The 17,594-nt window shown below is 50.2% G+C and overlaps 2 protein-coding genes across 8 annotated transcripts in view; one reads left to right on the top strand and one right to left on the bottom strand.

Moving 5' to 3' along the window:
- MRNIP (MRN complex interacting protein) overlaps positions 1-6,555 on the top strand; it is a 21,573-nt gene extending 15,018 nt beyond the window's left edge. For 4 of the 5 annotated variants that reach the window (XM_064279280.1, XM_064279279.1, XM_010593230.3 and 1 more), the window contains 4 exons: positions 865-940; positions 2,235-2,392; positions 3,015-3,087; positions 4,672-6,555. In XM_064279280.1, coding sequence (XP_064135350.1) covers positions 865-940; positions 2,235-2,392; positions 3,015-3,087; positions 4,672-5,166 — 802 coding nt within the window. In that variant the 3' untranslated portion in view covers positions 5,167-6,555. The remainder of the gene's footprint in view (positions 1-864; positions 941-2,234; positions 2,393-3,014; positions 3,088-4,671) is intronic. The other variant, XM_064279282.1, reaches the window with a different exon arrangement.
- On the bottom strand, positions 5,531-17,594 carry SQSTM1 (sequestosome 1). 3 transcript variants are annotated; one of them, XM_064279277.1, is made up of 9 exons: positions 17,355-17,594; positions 15,166-15,261; positions 14,436-14,665; positions 14,198-14,339; positions 13,244-13,324; positions 12,698-12,772; positions 8,085-8,299; positions 7,584-7,716; positions 5,531-6,274 (listed from the first exon to the last, which is right to left on the bottom strand). In XM_064279277.1, exons 1-9 carry the CDS (start codon positions 17,557-17,559, stop codon positions 6,117-6,119), a joined length of 1,335 nt encoding a protein of 444 aa, XP_064135347.1. In that variant the 5' UTR covers positions 17,560-17,594; the 3' UTR covers positions 5,531-6,116. The 3 variants fall into 3 exon arrangements, with proteins under 3 accessions (XP_064135347.1, XP_064135346.1, XP_064135348.1); XM_064279276.1 differs by having other exon boundaries at positions 7,584-7,779; positions 17,355-17,593; XM_064279278.1 differs by lacking the exon at positions 12,698-12,772 and having other exon boundaries at positions 7,584-7,779; positions 17,355-17,592.

The raw sequence follows: 17,594 nt of genomic DNA, 5'->3' as shown, positions 1-17,594 counted from the left end.
AGGTAATATTTGAAGAGATAAGAGCTGAAAGACATACTACATTTTATAGATAAAGAAACTGAGGTAGTGGTGCCCATAAAGGGCAGAGATTGGAGTTCTTGTACTTCACTAGAGAGAGTGCCAATTTGATCATGTGATGTAACAGCCCTGAATGACATGAATGGATGTTGCCTTTGGTCCTAACCTCAGTCTTCACATCATAAATATTTCTACTGGCCACCCACCCCCACTCAAGACCATAAAGGCTCTGGCCCCTTGCTGTCTGCTTTATGTGGTGAAAGAGCCCTATTGTCCCCTAGGGGGCTGGATGAATCACTATAACAAGTCAAGCTCAGTGACATTCCTTCTGCTCTTGGGTAATGGTTGAGCAATTGTAAAGAGTCTTTTATGACCCTATCTGATGGGGACATCTCCACTGCGATGGCAGGAATGCTCAGCTGACATTACTCTCTGTGAGCAATGTATGCCCACATATATTACCTCATTTCTTCTCACAGTTACCCAGGCAGTCTTATTGCCAATGTGGATGAGGAAACAAATATAGGAGGGTTAAGTGGTGTGTCTAAAGTCATATCATACACACAACTAGTCACTGGCAAAGCCAGAATGCAAACTCTGGTCTCTGGCTAGAAAGTCAGCACCTTCTGCCTGTGTCATATTTCCTATTGACATAGGGCTTTCCCAGCCTGACTCCAAGGAAACAAGTAGTTCCTCTGGCCCAAGCCTTCTCAACTGCTGGAAGATTGTGGAATCACTTCAAAGCAACAAAGTTCCTCAGATTCCCCAAAACGGTCTTGATAGGTATCAAGTTCTTGCATCTTTCCTGGTCATTTTACAAAAACATGTGTACAATCTTTCCCTCAGGTCTGTGGAAGAACCTGTAAATGCCAGTGAAGAAGAAAGTGCAGGTCATCAGCAGGCTGAAAACGTGAGTTTGCAGGTAAGCCAGGGGCATCTGTCTCAGCCTGGGCTGGGCCTGAGAGTGGTTCTGTGTAACTTAAGGGGTTCCATTTATTTGCTCACTAGTCATTTGTTCACCTAACACTGATGTCATTGCATGACAGGGACTTTGCTGGAAGCTACAGGGAATACAATAATGAATAAACCTGTCCCTCTTGTAAGGGTGGAGACAAACGTGTACAAAAATTACACTGCTGTGCCAGAAGGACTTTTTCTTGTGTCTGCTTGGAGAACTCCTCCTTCTGAACTTAGCTTGAACTTTACATCCTTCGTGTTTCCTCCCCTTGGTTCCCACAGCACTCAGCATACCTCCAATAGGGGAAGGGTGCTATCGTGGAGTACCTGGGTTTCCATGTTCCCTTTCTACCAGACTGTGAGCTTCCGGAGAGCAGGGATCACATGCGGTTGTTGTGTCCCCAGTGCCTAGTGAAAAGGCTGGCAGAGTAGGTGCTCAAAGTCTGGAGTGGCAGTGTGTGTAAGCCCTTGAGTGACTGAGTAGGTGACACCACTGGTACATCCAAGATGTCATGGGTACATGGAACACTGTCCTACCAGGGAGAGAGGGAGTGGAGACAACCACAGATAGGCAGAGCCTCCCTGCCCACCTGGAGCAGAATCCTGCCTCTGCAGTGCTGCCTGGGCAATGCCCTCTCCCCACTTGTCCTTGATAGTCTTATAAATAGAGGGAACATGTTCTAAAGCATGTCACTTTAACACAGCTCTTGTATCTTTGTGTATATACTTCCAATTTTTGTCCATTTACAGACTTAATTTTAAATCATTCTTACTATAAGAACTACTTTTTTTGCATCCTAAAGTTTTCACTTATATTATTCTCCCATGTTGCTGTGTAGTCTTCAATGACCTTTATTTTTAATAAGTTTATCTACAGAATATTTCAATTAGTGGATATACCAATATTTATTCCCTTATTATGGGGCATTTAGGTTGTTTCCAAATTTTTGCTACAATGTAATATTTGCTCTTGTTTATAACACTAAGACTAGCATCGCTGTACCTTTTTTCTTTTGGAATCACTGGGTCAGGGAGCATGGACATTTTTTAGGTTCTCGATAAGCTGTGCCTGCTGCTTCCCCAGTGGGTGCCAGTGTGTACCGCGCCCAGCAGTGCCTAAGGGCATGAATTTCCCCTTTCCTGGGTAACGAGGTAGACATGAATCCTGAGACCCTTGGACCTAAGAGTGGGGTTGGGGAGTTTCAATAAAAGTACCGGCTTTCCAATTCTGAGAGTAAACTCATTTCCCAATCCTGTAGGAAAGATCACAGCCCACAGAGAGCCGCTGGCTGAAGTATCTGGGAAAGGGTTCCAATGAACTGGAGCTGGAAGGAGAAGAAGTGTTTTTCAACAGACAGTCCTCGTCCAGATTGGAGAAGCCAGACCGTCCCTTCAGTAACAACCTCCCTAGAAAAAGGTACCAAGCTAGGCAGCAGCGCAGACCTCATACCATTGCCCTTGTTGACTCTTGCAATGGGGGACTGAGGAGCCACTTCTAATAGTCAGCGAAGTGGGAGAACCCGGAGTGAGAGTGCTGGTGTGTGGGGAAGCTAAAGAGCAGCCATTGTCACTGGCTCTCCTCAGCGTGGCTTGGGGCTGGCTGCACAGGTGCAGAAAGGAGGCTGGGCAGGCACCACATCTCAGACCGTACTGACCTAAGGAAAAAATTAATTTTAAGGGCAGTGTTGACAAAACTAAGTATGGTGAGAGTGGCTGGACTCTTTCAGTCTAGAGAGGAAAACTGTGATGCCAAGGATCTTGGGTTGCTCTTATGGGGCAGGTCCTATCGGGAGGTAGATTTCAGTTTAAGAATTTTCCAACAACTTCAAGCTATCAAGCAGGAAAGGGGACTGCCTGGGATGTCAGTTTGCAGGCTGTTATTCGAGATGGAGCAGAAGCCGAGCGGCCACCTAGGAAGCTGTAAGGGATGAAAAGGTTCCTGCTTGTGCTGGGGTGTTGGATCAGGTGCCAGTGAGTTGGAGTCTGAGGAGCTCAGATGACAGGACTGGGGTAGCTGACAGGACTTTACTCCACACCAGGAAATGGAGCCCTGACGCCCAGGACTCAGGGAGCAGGGAAAGCGACTCCGAGGTCACCTTGCAGCCCCAGAAGGTCAGTGTTTCTCTTCTGGTTCCAGTGATCGTTGAGTGTACACGGGATTTTTTTTAATTGTCTTGGTTTCTTTTGATAATTGATTTAGTATGAGACTTAACACCCCCAGAAAGCCCAGCTTTCCACTTGGGTATGTTGTTTTGGTTGTAAGCCAACCCCTTTCTCTGGCCTGTGCCCTGCTTCCCTCCCGTGCTCGTCCTCTCTGGTGATGTTCCCTCCTGGTCAAGAGGCCATCTTGATGCCTTAGAGCCGCAGCGGCTGCCCAGTAGGCATCGCCGGGGTCAGGACCATTTTCTTCATCCTGCAGGGAGTGGCGTATCTTTGTCAGACTGTTCCAAATAGGACTTGCCCCACATTTCTGCGGACTTGTCGCCATCCTCACCCTAACTCACCTCATGACAGACTTTTGCCCTTGAGGCACTGCATTCACTTAACAAGCGCTCTAGTGTTTACTGCGTCACACCTCGCTGACCCACTGCAGATGCAGCGCTGCGGGACGGGTTCCTGCGCTCACCTCCCTGGCCTCACCTCGTGCTGCCTGTGAGCCACGGCACTGAGCCAAGGGCCGTGCCGGTGTCGGTCACTGCCGTGGCCCAGCGTCAGCCCAGGTTGGCCATGGCTGCTGCTCAGTCCTTGGCACAGGGCACCGGCTCAAAGCCAAGACAGAGAGTTAAAGGGTTTTGCCACTTACTAGTTTCGTGGCAAGTAAGTGCATGGCCATTAATCTCCAAATTACAGAATAATGCCAGTGATGACGATAACAATAGTTATTGTTTACCTCGTGCCCGCCACTGGACCAAACATTGAAGCTGCTCTGTCATGCTTAATGCTCAGCACAAGCCTGCTCTTTTCTGCTTTGAAGGTGAGGGACTGAGGCTCATCAAGGCTTAGTGACTGGACTAAGGTCACAACAAATTCAGGGGCAGAGCCAGCATCTCAGTGTCACAAAGGCAAAGCCTGTTCCAGAAGACCTGGGTGACAGTGTCACAGGATCCCCCTCTATCACTGCTTTTCAAGTTACTTTGTAAGCGCGAGCCCAGCTTTCGGTGCTTCTTTGGTTGCTGAGGTAGAAGGTCGGAGATGGTCCCCACACCTGTGTCGTCTGCCGGGGCCCTCATACAGCCACACACGTGGCTTCACCTTCCTCCACCCAGCTCTGCAGAGACAGCCCCATCAGACAGGACTGAGCAGCAGGGAGGCGTCCACACCCATCCCTTTCCAGGTGGCCCCTTAAGGGCCTTTTCTGCTCTCACCTCCTTCCAGGGCCCCTATCTGACTTTAAGATACCCGTACAGTGGATTTCCTAATTACATGAGAATATCTTCTTTCTGGGGAAAGGCTTTTTTTTACAATTTAATGGAGAACTTACAGTAAGGTAAACCTTAAAACCATAGCATCTCCCCAGCCTGAGAACGAGCCAGTAGGTAGAGCACAAGAGCAGAACCAGACCCAGGAGCACAGACCAGGAGCAGTCACGCCAGCACGTGGTACTTCTACCTCCTGTGGCTTGGGCCTGCCCCGCCACTGGGGCTTATTCTTCTAAAAGGAGGATGTGGCCATCTTCTGCTCTTATTTCTATTTCAGGGCTATGCTAGCCTGACAGGGAAGGTGAAACAAGGAAGCAGGGGCTGCCTCCAGGAGAACTTGGAGGACTGGAAGACCAGTGATCTTACCGTTCCTCAGTGGAAACCACCCAGGCCTGCACAGCAGGCTAAGGCTGCATCTTCTAAGTGGGAGCGATTTCTTCTGTCACCTGGAAAGAGCTCCCATGTGGACACAGAACCACCAAGACTGCTGCAAACAGGCCCCAGGTCAGCCAGTCCATCACAGCCTGAGCCCTGCACCCAGAGCCCAAGGGAAGGCCACCCTAGCGGGCCCCCCGGTGTTCTCCAGGTTCCTTGGGTCCCACACGCTCCCACCTCTGGGGCCAGGAGGCCCTGCAGGACCGCCGAGCAGCCATGGGGCCCAGGAGCTTTTCAGGTAGAGGGTGGGCCCTCGGTCAAAGTAGAACAGCAACCCCCACCTGTGCTGCTGTGTGACCTGTTTAAAACTGATGAGGACTTTGATGATGACCTGTGAACTGAGGCCAGTATGTTATGACTTGAGGTATATTTTGTTACATGAGCCCTATTCTATCAGATCTCTAGATGACTGGAAACAGGGTTCCCATAAGTTGCTTTTAAATCATAGCGTCGGATATAATTTATGGAGACTACTGAAAGCTGACAATAAATACTACAGATTATTTCTTTTGTTGTAGAAAGGACAGCATCTTTGATTAAAGTGCTTACAGCATTTAATTACAGATTGATTACAAATATGTTAACAGAATGGCTACAAAGGAATTTTCTTACTTCAGAAGCAACTGCCACATTTAGAATGGAGAGAACTATAGTGGTTATGAACAGGGAGGCAGTACTCAGTGAAAACCAATGTCTCAGACTCGCCTTATCAGCCGTTCTTTATTCCCAAGCACCAAAGCCACGGTACTGGGCTGTCCTGTCCTAACCCCATTCTTCTTCCCCAGCACCTGCTCCAGGACACCCTCCTCTGCTCCCTGATGAAACGGTAACAGTACTGTATCTAAAATCAGAATATATCAGGTTTCTAATGGATAATAAACTAAATGTCAGCATACCATTAGTCATTAAAAAAAAAAAAAAGCAGAAGGTCATTAGGCAAGATATATTCTGGACTGCTGGTATCATCCTGGGGGTGGGTGGACAGGAATAGGCTGCAGTGTGCCTCCTCAGCAAGGGCAAGGCCCAGAGCCAAGGCACACGAGGGACACTGGTTTTGTTTCTCAAAACATCAATCTCAAAACAGCCAAGTTCTCAAACATACACATACCTGGAAGTCCTCCTCATGTCACTTGTTCTACTACCCTAAATGGCGTCATGCATCCCCACCCCCCAGATTCTGGAAGAAGAATGTAGAGAAAAGTGGCCCTTACAGAGGCCCTGCTGTTCTACACTAGCTCAACACAACTGGGAGACAAAAAGGGGTACAGACTAGGTGAGCAAACACTGTCACAATGGTGGTGGGTGCTTTGAATACTGGATGGTGTCCAGGGCAGCTCCAATGTCGTAATTCTTGGTCTGTAGGAGCCTGGTGAGCCAGCCACCTTCGTCAGAGAAACCCATGGACAGCATCTGGGAGAGGGACTCAATCAGCCGGGGGTCAGCTTCTGCCGGAGACAGTCACAGGAGCCCATGAGGAGAGTCAGTGCCAAGGCCCCCATCCCCCAGCCAGCAAGTAACCACCCACCCACGAAGACCCTCCATGTGCACACTTTACCCACACAGGGACCCCTAAGGCAGGGACTGGCAAATGTTTTCCATGAAGGGCCAGATATTTTAAGCTTTGCAGGCTATATGGTCTCTGTCACAACTACTCAACTCTGCCGTTGTAGCACGAAAATAGCCTAAACAATATGTTAAAAAAAAAAAAAAAGCGGGGGGGACATGGCTAAGCTCTGACAAAACTTTATTATGGACACTGAAATCTGAATTGTATATAACTTTCACATGTCATAAAATATTATCCTTGCTTTTATTCCTACCATTTAAAAATGTAAAAATCATCCTTGGCACACAGGCTATAGTTTGCTGCCCCTGCTCTAAGGCAGAAAGGATGTACACTGGCAGTCACAGGCCAGATTTGGTGCAGAGATGGATTTTCCTTCAATTGAACATTGTTTTAAACTCATGGCCAGGTGACAGTAATGAACCGGAGCTCAGTATCAGTTGCCCCCTTTATTCAGGGCATACTCTAGGGTTGCCACAGTCCCCACCCTGCCCTACTGCTTCACACACCACACACTGCACTCCTTTGGTTCCTGCCTGGCTCCTACAGGGATCTGGGCTGTGACCCTGTTCTAAGGTCAGCATTCTCCATGTAACCCAGTACCCAGGGCCGTCGAGTCGATTCCAACTCATAGAGACCCTATAGGACAGAGTAGAACTGCCCCATAGAGTTTCCAAGGAGCAGCTGGTGGATTCGAACTGCCAACCCTTTGGTTAGCAGCTGTAGCACTTAACCACTACGCCACCAGGGTTTCCTTAGTCTTGTGTGGCAGTGCCAAATCCTGTGCTTTCCTCTACGCACGTCTGCCTTCTTAGTTTCCTGGTCTGGGGGCTGTCTTAGAAACTGCTAAAATTAGCTGAGCTTCTTATCGATGGAAACGCTGGTGGCGCAGTGGTTAAGAGCTATGGCTGCTAACCAAAAAGTTGCAGTTCAAATCCACCAGGTGCTCTTTGGAACTCTATGGGTCAGTTCTACTCTGTCCTATAAGGGTCACTATGAGTTGGAATCAACTGGATAGCAGCAGGTTCAGCAGGTTTTCTTATTGCTAGACATAAGTGGGCAAAACCACTCCTCATTTTCTCTCAGAGCCACAGAGAAGCCCTAGGCAAGAACATCACACTAAAAGCAGGAAACTACAGGAGGCTCTGAAAGATAAAGGTGAAAACCCAAAACTGCTTGAAGCCACTTGCCTGGCGGAAGATGTGGGTATAGCGCTGCTTCCTTCAGTCCTGTGGGGCCGTCCTGGGAAGGGTCCAGAGAGCTTGGCCCTTCAGATTCTGGCATCTGCAGAGACTGGAGCTCACCGGTAGATGGGTCCACTTCCTTTGAAGACAAATGAGTCCAGTCATCATCTCCTCCTGAACAGTTATCAGACTCCATCTGTTCCTGGAATAAAACTCATTGTGAGCACATAAGGAACATGAGCAATAGGCGGAGCCTAATCACAGCACAAATTCGTGTGTGTGTGTGTGTGTGTGTGTGTGTGTGTGTGTGTGTGTTGGGCACAGTGAGCAGCTGCTGCAAAGGCCAAGTATATTTTTCTGTAAAAATTCTAGCAGAAGGTTCATAGAATGCCTTAAATACCCAAGAAACAGATTGTGAGTGCTGGTGAGGGAAGGTAGCTGAGAGGTGCTATGGACAGAAAGCACCTGCTGGCTGCCCCTTCAGGTGACCTGGGAGAGCAGGCTTGCCTCGGGCTGGCCCACAGGCTCCAGGGCCATCTTTTTCATTTGCTCTGCCAGAGACTGCGTCGTACACTCCGTATTGCCCTCTGGTTTGCTGGGATCGGAGGAGCAACTGCTTGGCTGTGAGCTACACTTCTCCTCTGTGCTAGAACTATCTGGAGAGGCAGATGTCAGGCGGCTTCTTTTCCCTCCATGTTCCACATCAATATCAACTTCGATGCCTAGAGGCCAAGGAGGAAACAAAAACCTATTAAGTCCTTCAGAAAGGGGACTGCAAAACAAAAATGCAAAGACTGTCTTTTATAGCAAGCTGCGGGGGCTGCAGGTTGACGGAGCTCTTCCAGGTCCCATCCTCACAGGCATCTGAGGATCCAGGACAGGGCACTTGTCGTGTAGACACAGACACTGGCAGTGACAAAAGCGCTCAAGCCCAAATCACACGGCCAGAACAGGGCCAGGCCAAGTCCCGTAAACCCAGGAGCCAGAGCAAATGAATGATCATCTATGATCTTCAGGTCTCCCAGTATCCTGACCTCAAATCCTCTCAGATTTATTACTTGGCTTCTAGAAAAACTCTTCCTGACATATTAGACTTTTTCCTTCCTCCAACTTAGTAAAACATTAATCTCAGTAAACATCCCAAGGTCAGCTTGAGCCAGAAAGTCCGTAGAGAGACCTTGTTTTTCCTACCCCTGACCATGCTTCCAGGAGGGTGGTTGGGCAGGGCTCGACTTCGATTCCATGTGCCTTTAGGGTATTGCAATGGGGGCTCGGACAGCCCAGCTTGGAACCAGGTGGGAGCGAGACAGGGTGTCCAAGGAGCCAGCCCCCTCCAGGGGTGTTCAGCCCAGGAGGAAGATGTAAGGGAAAGGGGCATCAGCTCTAGGGAGGTAGGCAGTAGGGAGCAATACCAGGGCATAAGGGTCTGGAGGCTGGAGAGCAGTGCAGTAGAGGATGCCGGTGCCATAGCAGGGATGAACCTGGAGAGGCGGGTCCAAGTCCAGAAGCCTGAGCTGGGCCTCCCTTGGGGCTACAGGGAGCTAACAGAGACTGTGAGCAAGGGTATGGTGGGTCAGAGCCCATTGGGAAAGCACAACTCTAGGGCAGAATGGGTGAGACGTGAGGCCTGCAGTCAGAAGACCCATGAAGGCTCTGCAGCAGCCCCAGGGGTGGCAGGCTCTCCCTGCCCCCATGGTTCATGCAGGGCTGCATGTCACGTGGGTCAGGACCTAAGAACAGGGTGACAGCTAAATACTACATGGAGCCAATATGCCCCAGCCAGGGTTTCCTAGGCTGAAGACCACATGAAGCATTTGGCTTGCATGTCAGGGCCTTGTGATATGAGAAACACACATATTTAACACTAGAGTTCTGCTTCAGAGGCAAACTGAATAAGTGAAGCTGCATGTGAGCCCATGAGCCTGAGCAGGACAAGGCATGTCCCCCGCCCATCTCGCACACTCCGGCACATGCTCAGGGAGGGAATGGGGCAGAATCCCCTGCCCTGCTTTTTTTTAAATCAAATTTCATTTATCAAAGACTACATGCCCACAGCTTAGAATCCAACGCTTCCAAAAGACTTGGAGGGAAAAACAGCAATCCCTTGCCTTCGCTACTCCCTGCACAGACCCCATCCCACTCCCCAAAGCCAACTTCCAGCTCACACTGTTGTTTTGTAAATGTTCAAGTTTACATCTGTCTGTCTTACTCTAGATCAATATTTGCCTCCCCTTCCCCCATCCTTTCAGAAACTCAACTTCTGGTTAAAACAACATTCAGCATTTATATTAGTACCACTATATTGACTTGATGGCACCGGGGTTTTATATAAATACCGTTCTTTGCTAGGCCAAGTAGTGGCCTTGATTGTTTCCTTATATAGTTTTTCTAACCTTAATGATGTCCTCTTTTTTTTTTTTTTAATTTTCCCCATATCCTCCAATAGCTTCTTAGCGAGGCACAAAGATAAGGCTGACTGCGGGGCAGGGCTGACTGCGGGGCAGGGCTGACTGCGGGGCAGGGCTGACTGCGGGGCAGGGCAGCATCAGCATCCTCTCTTCAGGCTGGCTGGGCACTGGGCCGGCCTCAGGAGAGCCCAGATGTCAGAGCTCACAGGCTCTCCTCTGACGGCATTCAGCCTCTCCTGAACAGGAACTCCCAACCTCCTGCCTGGCCAGGGAACAGGCTGCTGGACCCACTGATCAGGCCGACTACTCATAATGCCCGGCTTCAGCCTGGTGCCTCACCCTGTCCTCTGCTATGTCCCTATCAGCGAAGCTCCCCTGAGTCAGGTGTTCCAGGAATTAAACAGCAGTTTTCCTGCAAGGGTTGGCAAGGGCCTCATCTAGCTGAGTGGGGCCCCAGGGTCTCTAAGTGATCTTCATGGATGCTTTCAACCAGTCCCCTTATCTCTGGCCCATATCACTCCCACCTCTCACCTTTCCTGGCAGCTGTGCCTCTCCCAACTCCTGAGTGGACTCTCGCCCTCACCCGTGTCCCTGTGCAGGCACAGAGGTTTCTGATGCTTCCACCCTTGGTTACTACCTCTGTCCATTGCCCATCTTTCAAAATTTGGTGACATCTCATACCATTTTTACCTTTTTGTTTAATCTCTTTACTATTTGTTACCTTAGTGGAGTTTGGGGAGGGAGCAAAGATAAATGCCAGCTTAACTACAAGTACCTCCATCTGCGTTAAATTGTTTCTTTTTCCTCCAACTTCCTATTATGAAAACATTCAAGCAAACAGAAAAGCTGAAAGAACAGTACAGTGAACACCTATATACTTGCTCATTCTTTTTTAACTGGGTGAACGATGGGGCTCTTCTGTAGACAGCATCAGAGATTACAGAACTAGGGTTTCTCCAACTTGATGATTAACCCCTGGAGATTTCAGGGCTTACCAGGCTGTGCAGTAGTCTGTGGTCAGCTGCCCCAAAGCACTGCCCCAAAGTGTGTGTGTTTACCAAAGACACTGTGATGAGGAAGGACTCTGCTGCTCTATGTTCTAGATGCTGGCGATTGTGGCCTCCGAGCCAGGGCCAGCCCTGCGCCTCAGGGGTGCACTCACTCAGCTGCTTCTCATGGCACCTAACAAAAAAGGGCCTTGGCTTTTTAAGTCACTTGACTCATTCTCTGCACTGTCTCCTGGGAGGGTGTTGTTCACTCGGTCCCCTTTGGGTGCCTGCTCTGGGAACAGCCCCTTGTAAACAGTTAACAGTGTAAGTCATCCTGGTTTTTAGTTCCTCATAAAGGCAAGTATCTATAACTTCAACGACAATTTAAGCCACTCCTCGAATACATCTCCTTGATGGAAACCAGTCAGTCACATTTTACTGAAATTTTCCCTGTTTTGTAGAGTATCAGGCTCCTTCCTAGTTAAGAGAAAAGGCCTTCATCCTTACCCCACAAGACCTCTGTGCACTTCTAAAATTACTCCAGAATGTTCTGAATAGGGAATCCACATCAGTTCTGAAATACTCCACAGGCACAAATGGCTCTGAGAGGTAGCAAATGTGACACAGGATCACATGAGGAGCCTTCAGAAAACAGGGATTCCAGGCCCCACTCAAAAGGTGGGATCTAGAAATCCTGGGTTGTGACTTCGCAGGATGTCTTATTCTTTTAGTGAAGGACTTTGTTCTTCAAAAAAATTTTAATATAATTTCCATATACCAAAAAAAACTGTTAGGGATTCTGAAGCTCAGCCAGGCCTAAGAAGCACTGCCCCACTGACTCTTCCACAGAGAAGCTTCCCATGGCCCCTAAACCACAGGCCATTAGTGGGATGATCACCCCTCAAACCTGTACTTCAATCTTCCAAACCTTTGCTGTATCTTCAGTGTCAGATGGCATTTAAAAGAACAAACCAAACCCACTGCCGTCGAGTCAATTCCAACTCAGCAACCCTATAGGACAGAGCAGAACTGCCCCATAGGGTTTCTAAGGAGCATCTGGTGAATTCAAACTACCAACCTCTTGGTTAGCAGCCAAACTGTTAACCACTGCGCCAGCAGGGTTTTAGGCAGAGCTTATCTCCCCCTTACAATCTGATCGCCCTCTACTGCTCTGTCCTTTTGGGAAAGCATTAAGAACATTAGTTCTTTTCTCATTCTCTCCAGAGCCTTTAACAGTACAGAAACCATGTGTGCTGTGAGCGATTTCATCTTAGCAGCCACGCCCAGATGTCACTGCTGCTTCAAAGGCATGTCCTGGAGCAGAATCAGTGTGAGTGGGAAGTGGTCTCAGTCAGAGGAGATGCCAGTTACCCTAGATGCCAGAACAGGTGGTGGGCAGGGTTGGGCACCCTCCCATCAGTATTCTTTCAAACATGTAACACAAACTTAGATAGGTTGCATTAGGATCTCTCTGAAAACAGAAAGATGCACTCTCTCCTACGCCAACGTCATGGATCCATCATAATCTCAAACTAGAAGTCCCCTTTATTAGCTGATTCTCGCTATTATAAAACCTAGCCCTGCGGCCCCCACCTCCAGATTATCAGATGAGTAGGTGCTTTGTAAAGCCACAGTGGTGAACCCCAAAGCCTATCTTGGGTCATGTCACACATCACGCCACTAAAGGGGCAGCTGCAGCACGTCACACACTCCACTGACCTACCTGCTCTGAAATGGGAGGCCCTGGAAAGGAGTGACACAAGGCATCCTTTCTCCGCCATCCCCTCATTCTTCAGCACTTGGCACGGGCCCAGAAAACACCCAAGAAAGGTACGGGGATTGCAAACAAAAAGGAAGGAGAAGATAAATGGCCCCTCAACTAAATACTCACCCATGTCCTTGGGTAAATCCCAAGGCTCACCTTAGGGGAATATGCAAATATCCTTCCCCTAAAGGGCACTCAGAAGTTGGCAGTTGGGCCCTTCAACCAGAGTCTGGTCACCCTCACTATCAGGAATGTCCCATCCACCTCTGATGCCATGTCCCTCCCTGTGGAAAGCTCGGGAATTTGTCAGGGAATTGAACCTTGAGTTGCCTGTGACCCAGCACTTGGCAAAGACTGGCTTGGAGGCAACACATATTCAACAGTCTCAAGGCCACATCCGTTACCCAGCCCTCCACAAAGTCAGAGGTAAAAGGCATCAAAAGGCCGTGTTCAAAATGAATTCACAAAATACTCAACTGCTATAAAACAATAAAGCCCACTTACCCAGAGGGCTGAGCGCAGCAGCCACACTTTCCCCTACATTCTTCAGGAAGTTGACACTGGGATCCTCTGAGGGCCCAGAAGCTTTGATTTTTAAAAACAAAAATAAAAGTATGCGTCATTCAAAGCATGTTTCTTGATGACTCTGATACCTGTTCTTCGTCCTATCAGTTTCCTCCCAAGGTCACCATCGCCCGAGTCGGCCTCTGCATCCTAGTAGACTCCTCATCCTGGCAGTCCAGACACTCCTCTCCCCTCTCCCCTGGCTACCTGCACCCGTGGGGCCACATCCTAAACCGCTTCATCCTCCAGCCTGCTCCTCCTTTGTCTGCGGTCCTGGTGCTCGGTAACCCAGCAGGGCTCAGGATATGTGGTATGTAAATATTGGCCATGTCTGAGATATGTTATTTACTCAAAGTCAAAAAATATCCCCACTTTTGTCCCAAAGGATGCAATGAATCAAAAAACACAGTAAGATTAATAAAATCAAAAGAAGATCAGAACTCAGTAGATTGCAAACTACGTGTAAATTTTTAACTGTGCGACTGTGTTTTAATACGAGCAGACGTGGCTCGAAGTTTCCTGAAAGCTGACATGAGAGGACAGAGTCTGTTATAGGCTCCAGGGACTGGATGGCCCACAGGCCTGATCTCAGGGCACCCAGATGGGCCAAACGGTGAAACGGTTGATTGCTGGGTACACTAGTGGCCTTGGATGATCCCTGCTGCCCCTCAGCTTTCCCACTTGTGAAACAGAGCTAATAGTCCTCACTTTGCAGGGCTCTTGTGAGGATTAAATGACATGGACGGCTGTGAAACTGCCCGGCCCAGCCATGGGCATAGCAGGCATCAGTGTACGTGGACGTCTTGAGTAACAGCACCAGAGAATAAAGACAGTCCTCCAGCTCGGCTAGCCTTCAAAAGCACACACAGGGCAGGCTGCCTAAGCGAGCCTCACCTGATCCTGCTGTGGGGCCAGGGCGGGCATCTCCTGCCCGAGGAGGACGTGGGCTCCAATTGCCCGGTGGGCCCATTTCCCAGCCCGGCCACCCAAAGTGCCCATGTTTCAGCTTCCGGAGCCAGCGGCTATGAGAGAAGCCCTGTGGGAAGAGCAAGCAGAGGGACAGGGTAGTGCAGGGCCAGGGGGTTCCTGCCACCCCAGGACCCACCCCAGGCCGCACAGAGGCCCTGCTTACCTCAGAGAGGTGCCCGAAGGGGGTGGGGAACGCAAGCTTGCTGTGCTCCCCGTGCAAGCCCTTCCCCTCGCAGGCCGCACACAGGTCGTAGTCCGGGCAGACGCTGCACTTATAGCGGGTTCCCACCACAGGCCCATTGCAGCCATCACAGATCACATTGGGGTGCACCATGCTGCGGGGCACCTCCTGAGCACATGGCGGGCGGTGGTCTCGCCGGCACTCCTTCTTCTCTGTGGGGGAAGGGTGGAGAGAGCCACTGAGGTGACACCTCCAAAGTTCTCCCCCATCCATCACCTCTGTGGGGCTGTTCATGAAACACCCAGTTCCACACAGAATTCAGTTGCTCAGGTGACAGTAACAAAGCAACCCAAGAACCTGCTGAGAGAGTCCCAATCCCTGCACCTGAAAACCGGGCATGCAGAGCCCAGCCAGCTGAGGAGCAGCAGAGAGCTGTGCTGGCACACTCTGGCTTTGCTCCTCACTAAAATAAAGCTTGTACTGTACCCCCAACGCTTCCTCCAGCCCCATGGCACTTGGTTTGGGCACATCAAGAGTGGACTCAGAGACCCTATAGACCCCACTCAGTACATGATGAACGTGGACTCCTTTCTGAGGGCAAACTTGGCATTTATTATGACTCTGTCTAGCCCTCAGATTCCTAGCCCTCAAGCCCTATATTTACTCAGCAGGGAACACCTGGCTTCAGGTCACACCCAGAGTAGCCCCTTACCTTTTATGTAAATACGGAAGATGTCATCCTTCACATAGGACATTGCCATTGTCAGCTCCTCATCACTAGAAAAGGCAACCAAGTCCCCGTCCTCATCTAGATGGTTTAAAAGACAGCACATGAGTACCTGGGGCTTCCAGATGGATACAAGTTGCTCACACCAGCTGAGGCCAGTGCTGAAGGGACATTTCAAGGGCTATAAACTGGAACCCCTGTGTGAACTGGGGGAGGTAGGGATGACAGGTGAGATTGCCCATTCACTCTGATGTTGTTAGGAAGGTAAGGACTCCAACATGGGGCCCTGGATCCATGCCAGAGGAAGGTGTGTGTGTGCAGGGCACCACAACAGTGATAGCTGGCCACCCCCTGCTCTGTTTTTGAGCCCCTGGTCCATATCCAACCAGGCCCATCCTCAAATGTGGGAGATCCTGCCTTTGACCAGTTCCTGGGGGACCCAGCCCTCCAAAGGCCTTGGGCTTCTTAAGGTTTAGGAAAGTAATAGATAAGCCGGGGCTTAGAACCAATTCATTCCAGTTCGACCCCCTGCTGAGAATTTGCATTTCTACCCCCCCAGATATACTGAATAATAATCTACTTAAGAATTAAAATGTATAGGTAAGAATCACCTGGGGGATCTTGCTAAAATGTAGATTCTGATTCAGTATATCTAGGGTCAAAATGCAAAGTCTCAGCAGGTGGAACCTGAATGAACCTGTTCAAAGTGCTGCTAAAAATCCATATTTGGATGTAGTCTCCCATTTTTAGATGTTGGCTCAAAGGGTTTTAAACCACCACCATGCAGGACAAATCACACCATCCATCTGCAGACTGAATAGGGCCTGTGGGTCACCAGATCACAACATCAGGAATAGGGGCGGTGCCAAAAGGTGGAAACAACACAGGTGTCCATCAACAGATGAATGGAAAAACACAATGTGGTATATCCATACAATGGACTAGTATTCCACCATAATATTACATCATGCTACAACATGGATACATCTTGAAAACGCTATGTTAAGTGAAAGAAGCCAGTCACAAAAAACCACATGATTCCATTTATATGAAATGCCCAGAACATGCAAAGCTATAGAGACAGAAAGTAGATTATTAGTAGTTTAGGGCTGGAGGTAATCAGACTGCTAGGGTAGGGGTGATAGCTAAAGGGTATGGGGTTTCAAGGCGATGAAAATGTTCTGAAACTGTGGTGATCGTTGCACAAACCTGTGAATATGCTAAAAACCATTGAGTTATATACTTTTAATGGGTAAATCGTATGACATGTGAATTACATCTCAAAAAAATTCCCAAAAAAAGATAGGGGCGGACCTGGCAGGCTGGCAGCACTGCTGAGGGAGGTCCCAGCACTGTCCCCTCCCAGAGGCTGGCCCTGGATGCTCCGCCCTCCCTTTCACAACCAACTTCCTCAACCCCACCCCCAGGAGTCACCTGTAACACAAGCACAGCTCAAGCTAGCTCCTGGGCCCCCAAAGGCTTCCCAGCCTCCATCCCTACACCAATGTTCCTGAAGAACCTTTGATCTTGTCCGTCTCTCCAGACTATTAGATAGTCAGTACTCTGCCTGGCCTTGGGCGTCCTGTGATCTGGCCCCGACCTCTCTTCGCAGAGACTATCTCGGGCTAGTTCCCCGCACCCCACACTTGTTTACCTACGTCATTCCTCCCCCGCCCCTGGCGCCCCTTCCTCCAGGTCGGCTCCGCCCAGGCTCTGTAGGGGTAAATCTGAACCCGCTAGAGGACCCAGACTCCAAAGCCGCAAGATGTCAGTGTAACCTTAGTGCCCGCGGCCCCCGAAAAGCCGAAAGGACGCCTGCGCGTCCTTGCCAAGTTGTGCAGCATCATGGCGGGGGGAGGGGTGGAATCTGGCGCCCCCAGACCTGAGATCCGCCCGTAGAGTGTGGCAGCCCCTGGCCCCCAAAGGGCTAGCGCTTAACAGCTGGAACTGGGCCGGAACCGAGACTTGGTCCCTACTCCTGGCACTTCCAGACTGGCACCCGGGGCCGAAGTGTGGACCCGCCGCGAGCCACTGCTCACCCAAAAGCCAGAGCAGCCCTCCCTCACCCCATCAGGCATCGACGGGAAGGAAAGGCAGCCACCCAAGCCCCACAGGGCAGGCCGTACAGAGGCCGCTCGGCCTGCGTCACTGCCACCGCCCCCGGCCCTGCTCACCGCGGTAGTGCGCCTGGAAGCCGCCAGGCCGCAGCGCCGGGAACAGGGCGGCCACCCGGCTCAGCAGCCGCTCGCAAGGCCCCGGCCCAGTCGCAGCCTCGGCTTCGGCTTCCGCCTCGGGGCTGAAGCAGAAGCTGAAGCGGCGGATTTCGCGGGCCGCATCCTCCTTGCCTAGAAGGTAGGCCTTGACTGTGAGCGACGCCATACCCTGTTGACGAAGGAGCTGGAACGGAGCTGTAC

Source organism: Loxodonta africana, chromosome 2 (genome assembly GCF_030014295.1).
Source record: "Loxodonta africana isolate mLoxAfr1 chromosome 2, mLoxAfr1.hap2, whole genome shotgun sequence".
NCBI lineage: Eukaryota > Metazoa > Chordata > Mammalia > Proboscidea > Elephantidae > Loxodonta > Loxodonta africana.
This window is presented reverse-complemented; position numbering and strand designations above follow the sequence as displayed.